This window comes from Chamaea fasciata, unplaced genomic scaffold (genome assembly GCF_029207755.1).
Source record: "Chamaea fasciata isolate MVZ Bird 193981 ecotype frontalis unplaced genomic scaffold, bChaFas1.0.hap1 SCAF_3, whole genome shotgun sequence".
NCBI lineage: Eukaryota > Metazoa > Chordata > Aves > Passeriformes > Sylviidae > Chamaea > Chamaea fasciata.
The window spans coordinates 31,577,917-31,597,311 of record NW_027094088.1 but is presented as its reverse complement, the minus strand read 5'-3'; the positions used below and the strand labels follow the sequence as shown (position 1 = coordinate 31,597,311).

The 19,395-nt window shown below is 38.5% G+C and overlaps 1 protein-coding gene across 3 annotated transcripts; it reads right to left on the bottom strand.

Annotated features, from left to right (window-relative positions):
- Positions 1-49: 49 nt before the first annotated feature.
- Positions 50-19,283, bottom strand: PREPL (prolyl endopeptidase like). 3 transcript variants are annotated; one of them, XM_066178492.1, is made up of 14 exons: positions 18,496-19,283; positions 15,667-15,867; positions 15,077-15,143; positions 14,229-14,432; positions 12,142-12,265; positions 9,631-9,847; positions 8,873-9,058; positions 7,233-7,436; positions 6,317-6,492; positions 4,704-4,920; positions 4,382-4,531; positions 3,392-3,518; positions 2,417-2,523; positions 50-1,566 (listed from the first exon to the last, which is right to left on the bottom strand). In XM_066178492.1, exons 1-14 carry the CDS (start codon positions 18,712-18,714, stop codon positions 1,486-1,488), a joined length of 2,280 nt encoding a protein of 759 aa, XP_066034589.1. In that variant the 5' UTR covers positions 18,715-19,283; the 3' UTR covers positions 50-1,485. The 3 variants fall into 3 exon arrangements, with proteins under 3 accessions (XP_066034589.1, XP_066034590.1, XP_066034591.1); XM_066178493.1 differs by having other exon boundaries at positions 15,667-15,864; XM_066178494.1 differs by having other exon boundaries at positions 2,417-2,499; positions 18,496-19,282.
- Positions 19,284-19,395: the final 112 nt, after the last annotated feature.

Genomic DNA, 19,395 nt, shown 5'->3' with positions numbered 1-19,395 from the left:
CAGCTGTCTTTGGCTTTTCAAACTTTGTGTACAAAATAAATGTCCTGAAAAAACAGATACGTAGTTGTCCTGTATCTGTATTTGTGATGAAAAGGAAAAAGAATGGTATAAACTCCCCCTTAGGGTCTGTGGAGAAGAAAAGTAAACCTGTTCTGAAAAACTGTCCTGTTTAAGCATGTATTTTTGGGAGGAGAGGGAACAGTTGTTTTCCGGGTGCTGACCCTGGAGTTGATGGTCTGTAAGTGCTCCTGTGGAATCCCAGGCCTGTGGCAGTTCACTGTAACTTTTTAGAAGTCTGCAGATTTGTAAAACTTACTCCAAAGGGGTGGCCCTGTATCTGTTAAGATAGGTGAACACAAGCAAGACTAGAGTATACTGTTGTGATGTTTTACCTCTTCTCTCAAATCTAACATCTCTGATTATCCTCAGAGTTAGTAAGAAAAAGAACAAAATATAGCTAATACCTAATTCCACACTCATAACTGCATTTCCAGTGGATTCTCCCCCTCCTTGCTGAGTTAGAATACATTTGCATCCTCTTATTTCTTTTCCTGCCCTAAGATTGAGGTGAGGGGTGTGTACTTTAGTTCAGAGGAAGCACCTGAACCAACCCTACCAAATGTCACACTTGGACATGTGCTCTGATTTGCATTTGCTGCACCTGCAGTGGTTGATGTGGCTCTGGGTGTGCACCACACATCTCTTAAGAAGCAATGCACAGCCGGTTTGTGCCTTGTTCCGAGGGCAGCTAAGCTATGAATCGGGCTGCTTTCGTGGGGCATTCTTTTTGTTTTATCCTCTGGAGATACTCTGGCATCATCTGGCACACTAATCTTGTCCTCCTGAGGGACTTTGGCACCTCCTTCTTAAGATTACCATGCTAGGTAAGGTAAATGCAAGATTATTAATGTAATCAGATCAGAGTTCTGCTAAAATTCCCATTCCTGAGAGTGCTTTTCTTTGCAGTTTGGTCAATCCCACTACATGATCAGTACACCACAGCTGCTGTGCAGATAGAGAGGGCAGCAGTCACCATCACCTGCACGTGGGGATTAGTTCTGGAAGTAGCGAGACCTCAATGCCAGATGCCTCAGAGGAGTTCTACTGCCTTGTGTAAGACGTGGCCTTGGAAGAGATGCCTTGGGTAGGCAGGCTGCCTGTGCCAGGTGCCTGTGGCACTCCTGTGAGGCTCCACGTGCCCACTGCTCTGCTCCAGCCCCGCCCGTGTAGCGCTGCTCTGCTGGCTCACATGGACAGAGCTGCTGGACAAACTCATTGCTGCTGGCAGCTGCTTCTGCACAGCCTGGCAGGGCAGAAACCCAGTTCTTGGTCTGTATTTTGGTAAGGCAGTGCCACACCCAGCTTTGTGTGCTTGTGCCGATCAAGCAGGGATCTGAGAGGAGAGATCCTCTGGAGGAGGTGTTTGCTTTCCATACAAATCCAAATCTGACCCTAAGTTTTTCAGGCGGTCAGTGTGTTTCAGAGTTATTTGCAGGATTTGCTGTGATGCTGGGGATGGCACACTTCCTCAAGTTCTCTGTTCAGAAAAGCAAGGTGTCTTGCAACCTAAAACAATGAAAATAAGTTATTACAAAGTAAAGTTCTTTGCACTATAAACTTTCAGGCTCTTGTGCAGCTATTCTAGTCATCTTTCTTTCCTATATTAATGCTAAGGAATACCTTGCCCTAAGACAGCATGTAGCTTTTCTTGAAAGAATTCATTTTGGGAATAACTGCCACCACCACCAAATGAACATTTTCTAGGAGTTGTTAAAATTAAGAGTCATAAAATTTGTATCCAACTGTGACAGTCTGAGACATCAGTAAAAATATGTCTGGCCTTGGCAGTATTTTGCTTTTAACAAGCATGCTTGTATAAAGTGCAAAATCTTGAAAGCTAATTGTAATAGCTTTGATAGCACAGATCATGCATTTCAAAATGTAAAGATCCAACCCATCCCGTATGTTTTACACATGAGAAAGATGGGAGTAAATAATATGACAGTTTTAAGCACTTAATACTCTACAGAACAAGACTTTTCCTGCTGAAATGATGTTTTGCACAACTTGGAGCCTTTCATTCAAAGCTCTTAGCACATTACAGTGGGAATTGAACACTATTTTAAGGCTATTTCAATAATCTGGTCCTGTCACTGTCTCTTTTATTTCTGTACAAGTATATATAAGTATAAAAAATATATAACTATATATAAAGATTGCTGGGTTTTATATACATATATATATGTGTGTATATATATATATATATATATATATATTTATGTAAAATCAGCAGTTGCTCTGGCAGTTTTTCTTCAGGGTTTAAAGATACATTCAATGACTGCCCAACCATGAAGTATCCCTTGAGGGGACACATCCCTGCCACACGTTATGGAGCTCTGCAATAAAGGGACCATACCTCATTCAGTGAGTGCTCCCAGGATGAATCACAATGACTGCCACTTGCCTGGACATTTAGGATGATATTAGGAATCCAATTTCCTGGAACAATGAAGCTGGTGATCACTTTACATTGAATGAACAAGGAAAAAGTTAAGTGGGTATGTGAATTGTTTAAGGATAGCTAATTCTGCTTTCTTGTCCTGACAGAATTTCTATTATTCCTTAAGAAAAAGAGAATTGTAGAAGGCCTTTCTGAATGAATGACTTGTATTTCTAATAACTGCGTATCTGGAAAATATTCATCTACTTAGTGTGTTTGTTCTCTCTTTTTTGGAAAGACATGCTTTTTTCTTCCTGCACAAAGAGCACAACAGCAACCACAGCACCTACTGCAATTTCTCAACCACTGCAGTTGTGCTGCTCAGAGACAGGGCATCATGAAATGCAGAAAAGGTTATTCAAGATCTCTTTTGGTAATGATGGTAAAAGCCTCTCTCCAGATTGGATGGTACAAGAAAATAGTCAGGCTTGAATGTGCTTTTTGCTGGAAACTCCCAAAGCTAGGGTTAAGTTTCAGGTATAAAAGCACCTGTGCCTTGGCCTTGTTGTCACTCTATCTTGGACTAAGGACCTGCAGCTTTACCACAGTGAGAAAAGTAGTTTTTTTTGTATAGCAGTAAAAATAAGATTTTTCTCCAAGAGTTGCTGAGGAATGCAGCCTGGCCCTGTCAGCAGGTGGACTGACAGCATGGGCTCACCTTGCACTGTCCAACAATTGCCCTATGTGGAGGCCTAGGAAAGAGTGAGCTCCACTCACAGGCTCCCAGTCTTTATGTTTTTGCATCTCAGGGAGTGTCCTGAGTCAGCTGTGGAGCTGATGATATGGGACTGTGTTTGAATTCATTTAAGGAGGAGTCAATCTCTATGATTACATACCTATTAAGATTTTGGTTCAGTTAACTCCATTTATCTGTGATATTCTTATCCTTACCTTTCTTACTTGTTCTGCTGGTATGATCTAGTGCAGCCCTCCTGAGTTTCTGAACATACTGTAAAATTCCTGTTAGTGGTATCCGTTCATCATTTTCATACGCCGTGATAAAAACTGATGGATAGCACTGAGATTAAAAACCAAAACCAGTTAAACACTTGACAACTGCTCTTTCTCACAGAGTAACACATTTTTCTCTTACTATGCAACTTGTTAGAGTTTATTTAAAAACTCATCTGTTACATAATTACTTAGTGTAATTTATCACTCTAATTGCAAAAAGTATTTTGGTGTGAAAAATGGCTTCATAGTAGGGCATAATCTACTTGCAAAAGGTCATAAAAATATCCTCTCCCCACTGGTAAAGGTCTGATACTTGTCTGCTTGCTGATGATTGCAAAAAAAGGAAAAAAAGGGAGTAATAATCATGGAATAGTTGACCTTAGAACAATAGTTGAGGTTTATTTTTGCAATCTTTCTGCACAGAAGTTGGTTTTTATAAATACTAAGAATTTTACTTAATGAAGCAACACAGCTAACACATTGTAAAATAGAGATTTCCCTTGGGATGACAATGTCAAAGCTATAGGTTCTCTTCCCTTTCAGTGTTTAATACCACTAGAGAAGTATTAAATCAGTGTAAAATACCTCCTTCCTCCTGTGTCTGCGAAAAAACCACCAAAACCCAGCAGAATGTCAAAACTCCCCCCCAAAAGAAGGCATTCTGTATCTCAAGATTTGCTATACAATAGAGCAATCTATTATTTCCTGAAAGTCCTAAAACAAAAGCAAGTTTAGAAATCTATATCATTTAGGAGAAGGCATTGAGTTAATTTCAGTACTCACTTGCGACTCCAACTATTGCTAAGAATATTACTGAAAAAAATTATATTGGAGGTTTTTTTAAAATTTCAGTGAGCTGCTTTTGATTTTCTTATAAACCATTACACTTTATGCCTGTAGTATTCTGCACAGAAAGCATACTTTTACCTGTGGCTTAATATTCTGGAATGGGCAATAGCTTTTGATATACTTCAGACATTTTTCATCTTCTAATGGATTTCCCCATTCTTCTTGTTCCTCAATTGTCAGTGGGAGATGAGTTTTCATCATTGTATTTAGAACATCTACAAAAGGAGCCTTAGAAGCCATTAAAAAAAAAAAAAAAGTTGGCAAATAAAACAGAGGACCTTGAATATCTGAGTCAAGGTGTTCTCAAACAAAGGAGGAGAGTGAGCTTTGAACTGGAATGTCCCCAATTCTGAAAGTGGTACAATAAGACAGATAATATGGCTTAGTGCTATAATCTCACCTGTAAAACCATGGCTCTGATCAGTGCTGGATCAGTGTTGCACAGGGCTCCTGCGAGAACTCCCCCAGCACTGGCAGCTGTCAGGGCTGTGTGGTTGGGCTGAGAAAATCCCAGTTGGTGCAGCAGCGTGATGCAAGCCCTGAGGTCATGGAGACCTTGGAGTTTATTCTGCTGACATCCATCTCTGTGCCAGCCAAGGCCCTGCTCTCCTCCGCCCCTGAAATTTAATGCAATTCAAGTTGGAATCTCAGGTTGAAAACATTGCCTGGCATAGCTTCAGGTAAGGAAAGAACAGCTGCAGCACATTGTAGTTTGCTTTTCCAATTAACTCCTCCCTATTTTTGCTTTACCCCTCTTTATGGCTAAAAGAGACAACATGAAGATAAAATAAATCCATTCATGATGACTGGTGAAAATGCTAACTGTAGAAGGGCATTCTGTGCCCTCATGTGCTTGTGTCCTGGAACCCACAGGAAAAGCAACACTTTAGGAAACGACATTTTCATTGCAGGCAATATAAAACCAGATAATATTATCTCTTTATCCAGGAAATGATGAAAATATTGAAAACATTGCCAATAATTCCATTACTAACGCTATTACTTATTTAAAACAGTAAAACAGTATTTCTGAACTCCACACCAGACTCTCAGGATTTGTGTTCTGCTTAGCTTAAATTCTGAGACTGTAAGAAAGCCGGGTTTGGGTTTTTTCCCCCCTAATTTGTGAATTTCAAATGCTACTTGAAATGTTACATTTTGTAATACAGAATTATAAAAATAATTTATACTTCTTGCTATGCAACCGCAATTTTGGTTCTGAGCCACCATGAAGCTTCCTCTTCTGGTTTCAAGTTTAAAATGGATTATTTGATTAGCCTGACATCTTTGGATGACGAATCCATCTTCATGTAGGACTGACCTGCACCTTAAGATACTCAGTGGGGCATGAGAAGGAACAGCACAATGCTTGCCACTGAGTACAGCCAATTGAATTTATTTGCTGAATTTGTTTTGGGACTGGTATTTCCAACAATTACTCATTCCTCCCCTTCCCTCCCCTCCCTAAAGCGATTCTTTTGTTATCTTCCTTAGCTACTGAGAAAAATTTGAAGCCTGTTGTACCTTGCAGTTTTATAAAACTGGTAGATTTGTAGTTCCACTGGGGACAGAGGATTTAGCCAATAAAAGATCAAGGGTTGCAGGTTAAATGCTTAGTTGTTGCTGTGGAATGTAAGTGGCTTTCAGAAGACACAGGCTGAGCATTAGCACACAATGTTCTCAGAAGGAGAGGGAGATAACATGTCATAGCAATTTGATCGTGCAACTGAATTTTTTCTTGAGCAAAGAGATAATAGGTAATGAGACTTAAAAAGATTAAAAGTTACATACAGCCATCATGTAGATTTAAGACACCTAAAATGTAGTGTGCTCTTGTGGTTTTTTTCCTTGAGGTAAATTTAAAAACTACTTAAATAAAAAATCTAAGAAGAGATGAATAATTAGGTATAGGTACCTAAAAAAATTCATTTTGGTACATCTTTGGTTGTACGTGAACAAATATCTGTGTATCCTGCAAAGTAAAATCTTATTTCTATTTTATATTTGACTCACCTAACATGGCAATATGCTAATATCCAACCCTCTTCAATTAACATCAGCTTCTCTTCTTTAAAGCTCATGTTCAAATCTATGCCATAAGCTCCATATACATGAACTAGAAGTGGTCTCCTGTGTAGTTCTTTAGAATTCTTATTATGAAAAACTGTAATTGGCACCAAAGTTTCATCCTAGAAAAGAAGGAGTAGCTTTACAATAAGGGACATTGCAAAAATCTCAATGACACATGGCAATGAAAACTTCAATTATTTATTTTAAAATGTGGTTTTTTTTGATTACAGTAATTTTTTTTCACTTAGAGTGTACAAAGCACTCTTGAAAAATAAAGCCTGAGACTGAACCTCTGCTGTGTGGGCTTATGGATGCAGAGTATAAATTCATTTAAGTGCAACACCTGAGGAGTTTTTAAACTACCAAAGCACCCAAGTCTTCCTTCCCCCTTTAACACCAAGAATACATGTTATTAACAATAGAGTTTACCACTTACCACAGTACAAATTCTTTATTAACATCTCCAAATTTTTAAACTCAGGCTGTTAAAACTTTCCTGTCTTGATCTGCACTGTGCAGCTGGTTGTGGGGTGTTCTTTTCAACAGCTGGCACCTCTTTCATTTATCATGGGGAGTACAGTACCATTAAATCAACTAGAATTTCTCACTTATCCTAAGATTCTTGACTCATCGTGTGCTGTTATCTCCTCTGGAATACCCAGGTTAATGGAAAAAAAAAATCACGACTCTTTCTTGTTCTTCTCTATAGCACTGAAGAAAACACCCACTGTTTAGTAACTATAGCACCAACTGCTCTTTACATTTTTTAATCTCTGTTCCCTGCCAAATGCACTTTCTTTAAATGGGTGGGGAGGAAGGAAAGAATAAAAGGAATGGGAAAAAGACTGAAAAATCTTACCTTGCTTTTAGCTAGTAAACGTGTAGTGTGACAATTCGTAATAATTGGTACCTCTTGCACAGCTTGTTCAATGAGATTATTTTCTTTAAATGAATATGCAAAACGCTTAGGGGGGTGTACTGGGGAGGAGAGCTGAAAATAGCAGGTGCTGGTGGTAAGTTCAGGATGAGATTCCAATTCATATTCACAGGCCCACGTAGGTAGCTGAGAAAATATGGCATTTCAAATGAGACTCTTACACTGCTTCTGCAAATTTTGCTTAATATGTCCTTTGGAGTAAAAGACTTTGGATATTAATTAATTATCCTCAGTTTGTATGTAGCACAATCTGTATTTCATTTAAATCCAATAATGAAACAGTCAAAAAGTGAAAGACTGGTGAACTTTTCCCCTGAGGCCACTGGATAAAGTTGGACAATGAAATAAAAACAAAAAATTAATTCAAATTCAGTTTAAAATGGGTATTAGTGCAGATTTTTAAAAAGAAAACATTTGAAATTATTCTGCATTAGTTTTATTTTTTAGATCATATTTTTCCTTGCATTTCCAGTTCTACTTCAACACATTATACAGCCAAGTCCATGTCAGCTATTATGCTTTTACTGTGAGTTAGCTCAGTAATGCTAAGCCACTGAAAACCCCTGCCTCTTAACTTTGTTCCTAGTGCCAGCCATTGTGAAGAACAAAACCTTTTCTTGGCACATTCACCCTCAGACACTTACTGTTATTATATTTAAGGTTTTTAACTCTGCTAAGAATGAAAGAAATCAAGATTCATTCTTTGAGAGCAGCAGGGACATAGCCAAACCCTCTGCCAGACCATTACTTACTTGGGTTAGGTTGCTAGAGGCTTCTGAAAACGCAGAAGTCGTCCAAGTTCTCCTGAGTAACTGCAGGCCCTTTCTGAATAAATAAACTATAGCCATTTTAAAAAACGAAGATTCTGGAGGCCATACAGTGTACTTTGTTGAAAACCTTTTTCTGTATAGAGTGCAGCATTGGCAGCTTGTTGCAATAAACTTATGAGTTGTTCAGACTGCATTTTTCAGGAAAACAAATCAATTAAATATTTCACGTGAATGGTCTTCAGAAATCATGGATTTGGCTTGAGTCACTTTGTTTTTAATCCACAAGTATTTAACAGCTAGAGAAGAGAGGCAAATCCATTGCACCAACTGTACTGCAATATCACCTCTTCCCATTTATTATGGGACAGTGTCCATACTTGTTTTCTGAACATCAATCTTTTTCCTGTGACAGGGGCCTTGCTTACACCAGTGAGTGTAACAAAAAATAGGCTCAGTAAAACTAATGAGAGCATTTAGGGAGCTAAGTTCTGCTTTACATTAGAAATCAGCTGTATTGTGAAGAGCTTGACTGTAATCCGTTGAAGAAAGAACTGGCTCACAGGATAGCTGCTCTTTAACTTTCTAAATGCTGCAAGAAGCCACCACATCAAATCCCGAAAAACAGCCACAGGTAATACAATTAGTCATAACAATGAAAATGCCAGTATTAATGGTTTCCAAACCACTTTCACTTTTGGAATTCATCTTTGCTTTCATTATGTTAGGCCAAAAAAACAAACAAAAAAAGAAGCTAGAAAAATATTATGCTGCTTAAACCGAGCTAAAACGTACCTTTATTGACTGAACTGAGTGTGAAACAAAAGAAATCACATTTAAATAAAGATGACCAGCATTCTTCAGGAACATAATGCAGTCATCACTGAACATCTCAAAGTCTACTAACTTGGTTTTCTTTTCCAGTGCATAAACTAACTGCCAGTTCTCCTTGCCACTGGAAGCTACTGGTGCCTTCATCAACTATAAAAAAAAACAAACAACTTTGTATTACTAAAAGGTAGTAAGAGGTACAAATGAGAGGTACAGACTTATAGGTGATCTCATAGAACATTTTTCTTGCAAAAAAATATTTATTTGTATTTGGGGTGTTTGCCTGTCTAAAACTGGAGATTTTTAAACTCCCTTTACTTAGGCAGAATGGAAGAACAATGCAGTAACATTTGGAGAAGACCAAGTCTCGAAGATTACTCCACAGAAGGCTGTAATACAGTAAGTGCCTTCAGCATGGCTAGCATAATTGTAGGTGGGTTTGATTACATGGACTGAGATCACCAACTTAAGTTTTGGTATAGGGGAAATGACTGTTGAAGCACAGTCATTTCTTGATGCTGTCAAAGGATTTAGGATCAAACTGGCCTTCTACAGGTGAGACTCCATGCAGCACCATCAGTCTTTAATCCATGCAGCTCGTTCCCTTAATTCATTTCAGTAAGCTGTGATGAACACAATTAAAAGCCAACCTTACTATTTCTATATGATGTCCAATAAGTATCTAAATTAATCCTATCAATGTAATTATCAGTCAAAATTGCCTTATACTCTGCAGGTTCTCCGTATGTAGTTAGAATGTACAACTGGTCCTTTCTGTGCTCAATGTGGTAAATGACCCCCGTGGTTCGTGCTTGTACAAGAGCAGGTGGCTCAAAGGGATGTCTGCAGTCAACCAGCCAAACTTCTGAGGTTGTCTTGCTGTTGCTGTTGATGGTGAGAAAACACCTGTCTTTTGTGCAATAAAGGTCTACAAAGAATCTGTAGGGAATCATTAAAAAAAAAAAAAAGAAAAGAAAAAGCTTAAATTTTATCAGTATTTTAAAATACATCAGTTGTTTCAGAATCATGGGCTTCCATCTGCAAGGTAAGAAACAGCATTCCTGTAAGCAGACTGGAGAAATTTCAGGCTACTTGGCTCCCAGACCAACTTCTGCTGCATTTCCCCTGGGATTTAAAACCCCTCAATCTTGTGTGTAAGACCTGAAATCTGCAAGGAAAGCAGTTCAGTTGTTGCCCAACTAAATCCAGGTTTTTGCATCGTTGAGCTAGACTGGAAGCTCATTGATGCATACAGGCTTTAAAATTCAGGCAAAATGTAGAACTATTTATTCAGCTTGTAACCCTGTTTAAAAAAAAGTAGTAATGGACACTTTAAACAATAAATGACATCATGTGGGAACAACAATAACGAAAGTAAGAGCTATTAAAAAATAAATTGATAAAATGTCTATGTGCTACTGACCTAACTGTCTGAAGCAAATAAGACAAAAATTACTATTTAAAAAGGCAAAACCCACAGAGGCCTATATGAGGGAAGATGGACAGTGATAAAGCTGCAAACTAGAAACTGATTTTGGAACTAAGAAACTAGGAACTATCTACTGGTTTTAAATCCCTCTAAAATCTAGAAACAGAAAGCTGAATGATAACCAGTGGCTGTCTCTAATAGTAGAGAAGTTCAGGCTGAAATTCAGATTCAAATTTCTGTGAGTCATCTTAATAATTGGAATGTCACACCTTGGATCAGAACAGTCTCTTTGCCATTTTGAACCCTTAAGAGTGGATGTCTCTAAAAGCAAAACTGTCCAACACAAAGATCCAGATTCCATCAAGAAAATGCAGGGTTGAGTACCATAATCTGCATCACACAGATCAGATCCATGGCTGCAATGATGATCTCTCTCGGATTCAGAGTATTTGACTGGTGAAGAAAAGGATGCTTTAGATAGCATTTTCAGTGCCTTTAATTATTTGCAGGTGGAGGATCTCAAATTTTTTTAGCACTATTGTTTTTTTCTAATTGTACCCTCTTGACATCTTTAGGAGGACAGGCACAGAGGGGGAGCTAAAGTCTGCAGGAAAAATCAGCCTCCTGCCTAAGACCCATGAATTTGGCAAGAATGTGGCACTGCCTTCAGCAGAGATTCCAAGAGTTCAGCTCTGCTGATCCTGCCTCTAAGAGGGTTGAGCTGAAATGCATTTTACACTTCTCCCCAAGGATTATGACCTTAATGTTAATTTTTTTTTATCTTTGTATCTTTTTTAAAAAAAAAAAGTCAAGAAATTTCCAGCTTCTAAAAAAATATCTGATTGCAGCTAGAAGAGCTGGTGAGATGCAGAATAGAACTGCTCAATGGCAATACAAAAGAATGACTTGCCATCTCCGATGAAGGAGTTCAGCTATGAGCTGCAATAGCACATGAACCTTTAGAGTAAGTTTCTGGTAGATTTACTGTAATGACTGTGACCTTCAGAATTATGCCAACAGTTTCCCTGTGGGGAAGTGCCAGGTCAGTGCAGCTTGATTTTCTAAAACTATGCATCAAATGCAGCTGGGAAAAAAAAAAAGATCTTATTTATTCCATCTCCATTGCAATTTTTTGGTTTGTTTTCCTTTTTTTTTTTTTTTTTTTTTTTTCCTGATGAAAGTATAATTGGAATTTCTTTACTGAATATGTAACTTGAATTAAGAATAATCACAAATATTTATGGAATGCTGTATAAATATACCATGTGCTACAATGCTGAAAAGCTAGTTCTGCGCTCAATTTAGCAAAGAGCCTTCTTGTCTTCCTAAACCACTGCTTAAAGAAAGGTTATTGAGAGGGTATTCAGTCAACAATAGTTCTGTCCCTTGGAATGTTGTAATGATTTTGCTCATCCATTACCCAGAGCAAGGATTAGCCTGAACTTATGTATTTTTTTTTTTTTAAGATGTATCAGACATCAATAGCAGAGAAAACAAAATGAAATCCACGGTCTGATTTACCCTGTATGAAACTGTCCCACATTCATTAAAGGACACGCTGACCTGAGAGTGACCTTGACATTTATAAACTCAGCTGAACTCATGAGGTAAGAGAGGGAAGTTAAATCTCTGTTGATCACATATCAAAAGGAGAACAGAGCACATTCTCAGGCTGTATAAGGCACTACTGACAGCAGAACACAAAAATACATTTTACTATTTGAAACATGATATGAACACTTTGTTTTCCAAACCAATTATATTTTACATATAAAATGTAAAATATATTTGAGGTATGTATTACCTTGCATCTTGTTCTGTATAAACTAACTTAGTATGTTGCTGGTAAGTGAAAGTGGTCATGAACACATTCTGGCATTTAAGGTTCTTCTGAGTTGTGTAATACAGAACATCATTTGCAGCCCATTCTGGAAAAAAAGACAAACGCAAATCAAATTCAGAACAGTGTATAATATTACTGAGAGAAGATGGGAGCTCCATGAACACTGGCGCCACTGCTGAAAAAGGTGGGTTGCAGGTGGCATGGAACTGAGGACAGCACTTCTGCATCCTGTGGGGACTTTGGTAAGAGCCAAAAGGTTTTCCCATGTTTTCTCTGAATACCACATAACAAGAATCTCATAGTGTACTGAAAAAAAAGCAAAAAAAAAGAGCAGAGGTCAGTGTTGCAGGGCCCAGTAATAGGAAGCTCTTGACCCTGTGGGTTCTGGAGGTAACAGGAAAATAGGAGATGTGGCTGTTTAAAACAGTAGAGAAAAAGAGGTTTACACGGAGTCAGCAAGATAATAACAACATGATAAGCTCTGCACTGCTGCATGTGACTGCACACAAGCCATGTAGAGAAAAGAGATGATGCACGTACCATGGGTACCACTGAGATAAAAATTCTCCAGTTTTCTATGCTTGTGTATGTGTTCACCAACATAGAAAGGTATAAATACAGGAACCTTGTTATTCTGAAGTTATTTTGACTGATCCAGCACATTCCTGCCATCTCTGCTGCTCCTACAGCCAACAGAATGATGTTTAACACATATGCTTTTAAAACCTGCTGTATGCTATCTTATGCATAAATACTGACTTTTTTTACAAACACTTTGCTTTCTGAATGGCAATGTGGCTCCAAAGTGCACAGGTAGATGAGGATTCACTATGAAAACAAGCCTTTAGGGTGAAAATCCAAGTTTTTCTTTAGAAAAAGCTTTTGATTTTCAGGATCTTCTGTCTGTCTCCCTGCTATTTTATATCACTCAATACAAGCTCACAAACCCTGCAAGTGGTTCTAAGACCTAATTCTCTTGCTCATGACTGAGGCACTTCTGTGCTTCATGACACTACTGCTGTACCTCACTCACACCTGACTTAACTTAGGAATTTACCATTCTGATAGTCACCTTTTGTACTCTCATTATCTGCCACACCTATTTAGGCAACAGGATGTTGGTCTCTTAACTGTACTGATTCTTCTGGATCAACCTAGATGGATGTTCAAGTATGGTGTAAAATGTCATTGGAAAATGTGCGTGTTTATTTTTCAACAGGTATTAAAATCTTCAGTGTGGAAACGCAACACTAAATTCTCGCTACTCCTCATTTTTTTAACAAGGAAGTTTTACCTAGAGTTTTATTTTTTTGCTCTGCCAGGCAAATTGCTTATTGCACTAGATATACTTGATGACATCTAGCAATATAATCCAAAGTACGAGATGTGGAACACTGTATACATACTATTATACTCTTCTTGCTATATTATCTAATATACTATTAAAAAAGAATATTTTCCCATTCACTTTCATTCACCTCTGCTTCTTTTAACAGCAACGTAAAGCTCTGTAATCTATTCTTAAAGAATTGATTCAGGACCTGGCTGACTTCACTGGACTCTGAAGTGTGACCCACATCCTGGATTCCAGTTGAAATTCCAGCCAATACTCACTAGTACTAAAAGTACTACACTTTTCAAGCAAAGCTAACTGTCTACAGCTACCAGTGACTTCAGTTGTAGCTATAAGGGTTTACCAACTAGAACATACCTCAAAAAGATTTTTATATGACAAACAGTCATGTCACTACATTTTGAATACAGCATCTTGGATTCAATAGAAACAATGATCTGCATGACTGTTGTAACGTGTATGAATGCTTTTACAATGAAGGAAAACTTGCATGCAGGAAGCAGTGCCTTTCATCCATATCAGATAACCTGTAACTGCAGCGTTAAAGAAACCATAAGAAACAATTCAACATCTATAAGGATAAAATGTTGCCTTCACTTTAAACAAAGAAACAAACAAACATATTATCTTTAAACTAATAAAAATGTTGTGTTGAAAGCTTGTGTGATCCACAGGATATTTATAAACAACTTACCAAAGCTAAATACACTTGGAATTACTTTTTCCACAACAGGAAGATTACCAAGTTTCATAATAATGCAGGTTGCCTCTTCAGAATTTTCACTTTTTAAGCTGATGGCCATGTATCTCTGATCTGGTGAAATTCTGATCTGTTTAATAAAGGCATCAGAGAAGCCGAGATCTTCAACACTGAATAAAATCTCAGCATTTCCTTCACCTATTACATAAAAAAAACCAGAGATGGCAAAAAAAATCCTGTAATTAAGACACTGTCAAAATGAACAGTGATTCTTAATGTCTGTATTTAACAAATCTGTCTCCAGTATTCACAAACATTCTACTGGAGTTTATCAACACTAAATACCCGTCTTGCAAGATATTTGCAAATGCACTTTGTAAAAATAAACAAACAAAAAAAATAGTTCCAAGGAAAAGACTCCTGTAGCTATTACTAAAAATATTTCAAAAGTGTAGATCTTAGCTTCTACTAAACATACTCAATTTTAAAGCTCAGATAACTAAAGCATGGTTGCTTTTAATAAATAAAATTAGAAATTCTTTCAGCCCCCCTCAGAAATAAATAAGCATGGATGTTCTTTTTCAAAACGTTAAGTTATGCTCTGAAAAGAAGTGTCTTCTCTCTTTCCTGTCCAGCAACTTGCCTGAGTATCAATATATACTATAACCCTCTCCCTCACCTTTACAGATTTGGGATTCTAGAATTATTACTCTATTAGAGAACAGTATAAAAATATTTTTAGTTAAAAAACAGACAAGCATTAATGCAAGAAAAAAACACTAAGTGATACACGTATACCCTTTTTTAAGAATCCTACCATATTAGGAAGAGAAATCCCTTACCATCATCTGCTTTTGCAAGAAATATGCAACCATTCTCTTCAAAGTACACATTCTCTCCAAACCTCATCTGTTCAATGCAAAAAAACATATTTCAAGTCCAGCATACAATTAATTTCCTTTGAATCCCTATATACAGTCATTTTTCCATGCAGCAGAATTGTAACAAATTATAATAAATGTAACAAATACATATATATGGAATACATATATTCCATACTGAAGAAGGAATTGCACGCATCAGAAAGGTTTTTTCAGTTAGGGTGCTTAAGCTACCTCTACCTGCTCTAAATTTCACAGAAGGCTCAGATCAGCTGCAACTGCTCTTGCAACTTACAATATCTTTTATTCTCTATCCAAAAGTCAGGTGATTATTTTATCTTTACTTGCTTTTGCCTATGGAGAAATTAAGGTAAATTCACTGTCATAACAGGTATAAGCTGTTCTAAACACAAACTGTTATTATGCACAATTCTTAAAATATTCAAAACTTCTACTGACAAAAATGAGTACAGCATTTTTAATCAGGAATGGCTTCACTGTCTTTTATTTGCAGTAAGTGATGGGAAATGTTTGTGTTGCTTGCCACTTACCCTTGGGCTTCCTGAATTGAGTGTATACATGTTGTGCAATTCTTCCAGTTTTTCTTTGATTCTCTTTGTCATAGCTTTGTATGTAGGTGAAATGTTATTCCAGTTTTTTTGCTCTGATTTCAGAAGTTTCTTGTGCAAAAGGTCTGAAGTGACTATGGATGTATTTTGCTTCCTTTTGGAAGGGACTTTCGCTCCTTCCTGCTAAGTAAGGAAAGACAACAATGGCTACAAGCCAGCACACTGCACACCAATCTGAACACATTGAGGCGACATCCCCTGAGCCACAGGCCCCAAACCACCTTTGCATTATTACAAAAGTACATGTCAACAAAAACAAAAACTGCACTTGGAATGTGTTTTAACTCTTCCCCATCTTTTGGGGAGGCACTCTCAAACGTGCTTTACTTGACACATTTATTGAGGTATTTTCTTCAAAATTTAGGGTACTATTAACACATACTCTTAATTGATTATAAGTAAATCCGTTTGTTCCTGTTCTAGAAGTAGATTTTGCATTTTATGGAATTCTGTTATTTTTCCTTCTTCACAGCTTTCTTTCATAATTTCCTGTCTTTAGGGTGTAATTTCTCATTTCCTTTCCTAGAAAACACCACCCACACCTCTGTCCCTATACCTAGGAGTCCTAGCAGCTCATTCAGCTTCTTGCTCCACCTCCTCAGAAGTGGTAATATAAATGTTGATAAGGTGCAGAACGAAGCAGGGAACTGATATGGGTTCTGCAACAATTTTATCAGGAATAAGTTTAAGGATGTGGTTTTCCATGAAATGTGAGATTTCTGCTACCTCACTGCCAACAAAGCTGTCTTCTATTGTAGAAATGTTAAAAGTGTGTTAAAACTAGTAGAACAATGCTTGTGAAATCTCACTTGATCAAGTAGTAAGCTTCACAAGTTACATTACACTGCATAATACTGCACAGGTCCCACATAGTAGCTTTTTATAACATGTAATGTATGATTTGATTGTGTCTAAGCTTAAAAAGCAGCCTATGCTTCATATCCTATCCTCACTTTTCATTGAGGACTGTGGGTTTGCTCCTAGTTTGTCTTCAGAAACACGAGGGCCAAAACGTGAATGTTTCAAGTAGGCTCTGAAGGGAAACCATCTGCTCCAGCTATGGAACTCCCTATGAACATAAAGCACATCACTGCTGAGAGCTGAGAGTGTCTGTCACTGGTTCAGACCAATGCTTCCTCTCACCTGGCACAAGGCAAAGAAATTGTGAAGCCTCTTAGACAAGCTCTGGAGCAACTGAATGATGGGTCAGGAGAAACAAACTGCTGGATACCACAGTTGTACCACCTCACCCCAGTCACTGGAAAAGTTGTTGTAAGAGAACACCATCCCCCAAACATGACACAACCAAATAAAACCTCACAGTGGCCATAAATGGATACTTAGGAAAGCATTAGAATGGGACAAGACAGATGATTTTCCCCAGCCTTAAACAATTTTAGCTCTGGAATTTCCTGACCTGAACATGGTTTTTGGATATTTAAAGGTGTCTCTCATTTATGTCATATCTATATCTCATATATGTCTCCCCTTATACCTATGTAAAATTTTAGTATCTACAACTTATTTTGACAAGTTCCATGCTTTATGACTCTTTTGATGATGGCCCTCCTTTTGTTTTCAGCAGTTCCCATTGCATTCATTTGGAAATATATACAGCTGGTGGTCACCGTGTAGGCATATATTAAGAGGTAGAGTACACCTCCCCACCTGGGGAAAATCCAGTAATCTTGAAAGATTTTCAGGATAGCAGAGGATCTCAGTGACAATTGGTGTGCAAACATTTGCTCCAAAACATAAAGGCACAGCCTCCTTTTGGGTGAAAACCATGTTTGCATCCTGGCACCAGTGTCACAGAGAAGCGTTTGTAACATTTATGTTAGTGAAGTACCACTGAGTAAACTGAACCACACATTCTCCTCCCTCCAGACCTCCTATGTTCTCCTTGAAACATTTGCTTACATTTGAGACAAAGACTTAGGAACTCTTTACTTTATGTTGACAAATAAAAGAGCTACAACAAGACAAACTTTGTGTAACCTCTGAAGAAACACTGTCAATTTGAACCAATTTTAGGACAACCACGCATCCATCTGAAAACATGTTTAGGATCAAATAAACCAAAACATAAATCCTTTTAAACAGTACTTATACATATAAATAAGTTTCCATGCTGTCATACTGCATTAAACTTTTATAATACCTCTACCAAGATCTGTATTAGAGACACTGAGACAGAAGACCTAAAATTATTTCAGACTGTTTTCTGACTCCATGCATGATATACTGCCACACAATTACAAAATTTTTATTTACAGAAATCAATGCAAATACCTTTTAAAATATAGTTTAGAACGTGTGAGCAAGATTATAAGATGTCAATATTGTATTTCAATATGATGGAAACCGTGACTTATTGGTCAACACAGAAAAGTCAAGTGGTTTTTTTGAGCCAGCTCACAGCCTGGTATCATCAGTTTGGACACTTTGCCTCTACACTAGCCGATCTCGCCCTGCAGTTTTCTCCTGACACTTTACCTAAGTCTGGAAGATACCAATTTTTTAAAAATTTAGTGGGAAAATTAACCAAAATTCAGCTTTATGTCAAAACAGCATAGGAAAGCTGAACAATGGTACCTGTCCTTGAACATAACTGACATCCAGAACTTTATTCCACTGCTTCAAATTCTCTGGGAAAAATGTGTTTCTTCAACCTGCGAAAAGTATGACTGGGTCCCGGAGCAGATGCGCCAAGGTGGTTGTTGGTATTAAGTCTATACTTAAGCAGCATACCTTGTAGGAAAAGAATCTGCATGGCAGGATGCTTCCAGGTGGTGCAGTCCTGTGGGTGCACGTACTTTTTGAACAGTCCAGGATGTGGCACTTTTTTGGTCCAATTTTACTGTAAGGACACATTGTTTGAGGAGGGTTATGCTTAGAGTAGTACTTGACACTGAAGCTCAGCCCTTGGCGAAGATTCCGCAGTCCAGCGCAGCACATCTTAACCTTCATTTCTTGACAGCCAACCTGGAACTTCTGAAAATCCCAAACTGCCGATCATTTACACAGTGTGTGTGAAATATACATAATGTAAACTGTAGCCATTAATACACATACATACATACAGATGAAATATACATAGTGCAAACTTCCTCTTTCAAAGAAATGTGATTGATTCACTAGGTAAATCAAAGGAGAAGAAAACAAGTAAAACTTAAGTCTGTTTGTTTACATCTGGCACCCACTTTTTAACCTGAACCTTCCTGGCGGCCCAAAGTTTAACTCCAGGGAAACTATGAGGAGAAGGGGAGGTGCAACCGTGCACGCCCAAACGCTGAAGGGCAGAACACTGGGAAAGTTTGGAGAAGTCGTCCGTGTGTCGTCCCCCCCGCTACTTCCCCATCATCTAACACCAAACCCCGCTCTCTCCCGAGGGTCCCCGGGCAGCAGGAGCTGAACTCCGTTCGCGGGAGCACCGCAGGGGACGGGGCCCCACGTGTCCCGCTGGAACGGGCGCGGCCCCGCTGCCCGCCCGCCCGCGCAAGGACTCGCCGTGGCGCTGCCGCCGCTCCTCCCGCTCCCGCTCCCGCTCCCGCTCCCGCTGGGCCGGGGCTGCCCGGGATGAGATGCCGGCCGGGCGGCAGCGCTCCCGGGGCGCTGCCCGGAACTAAGATGGCAGCAGGGCGCTTCAGC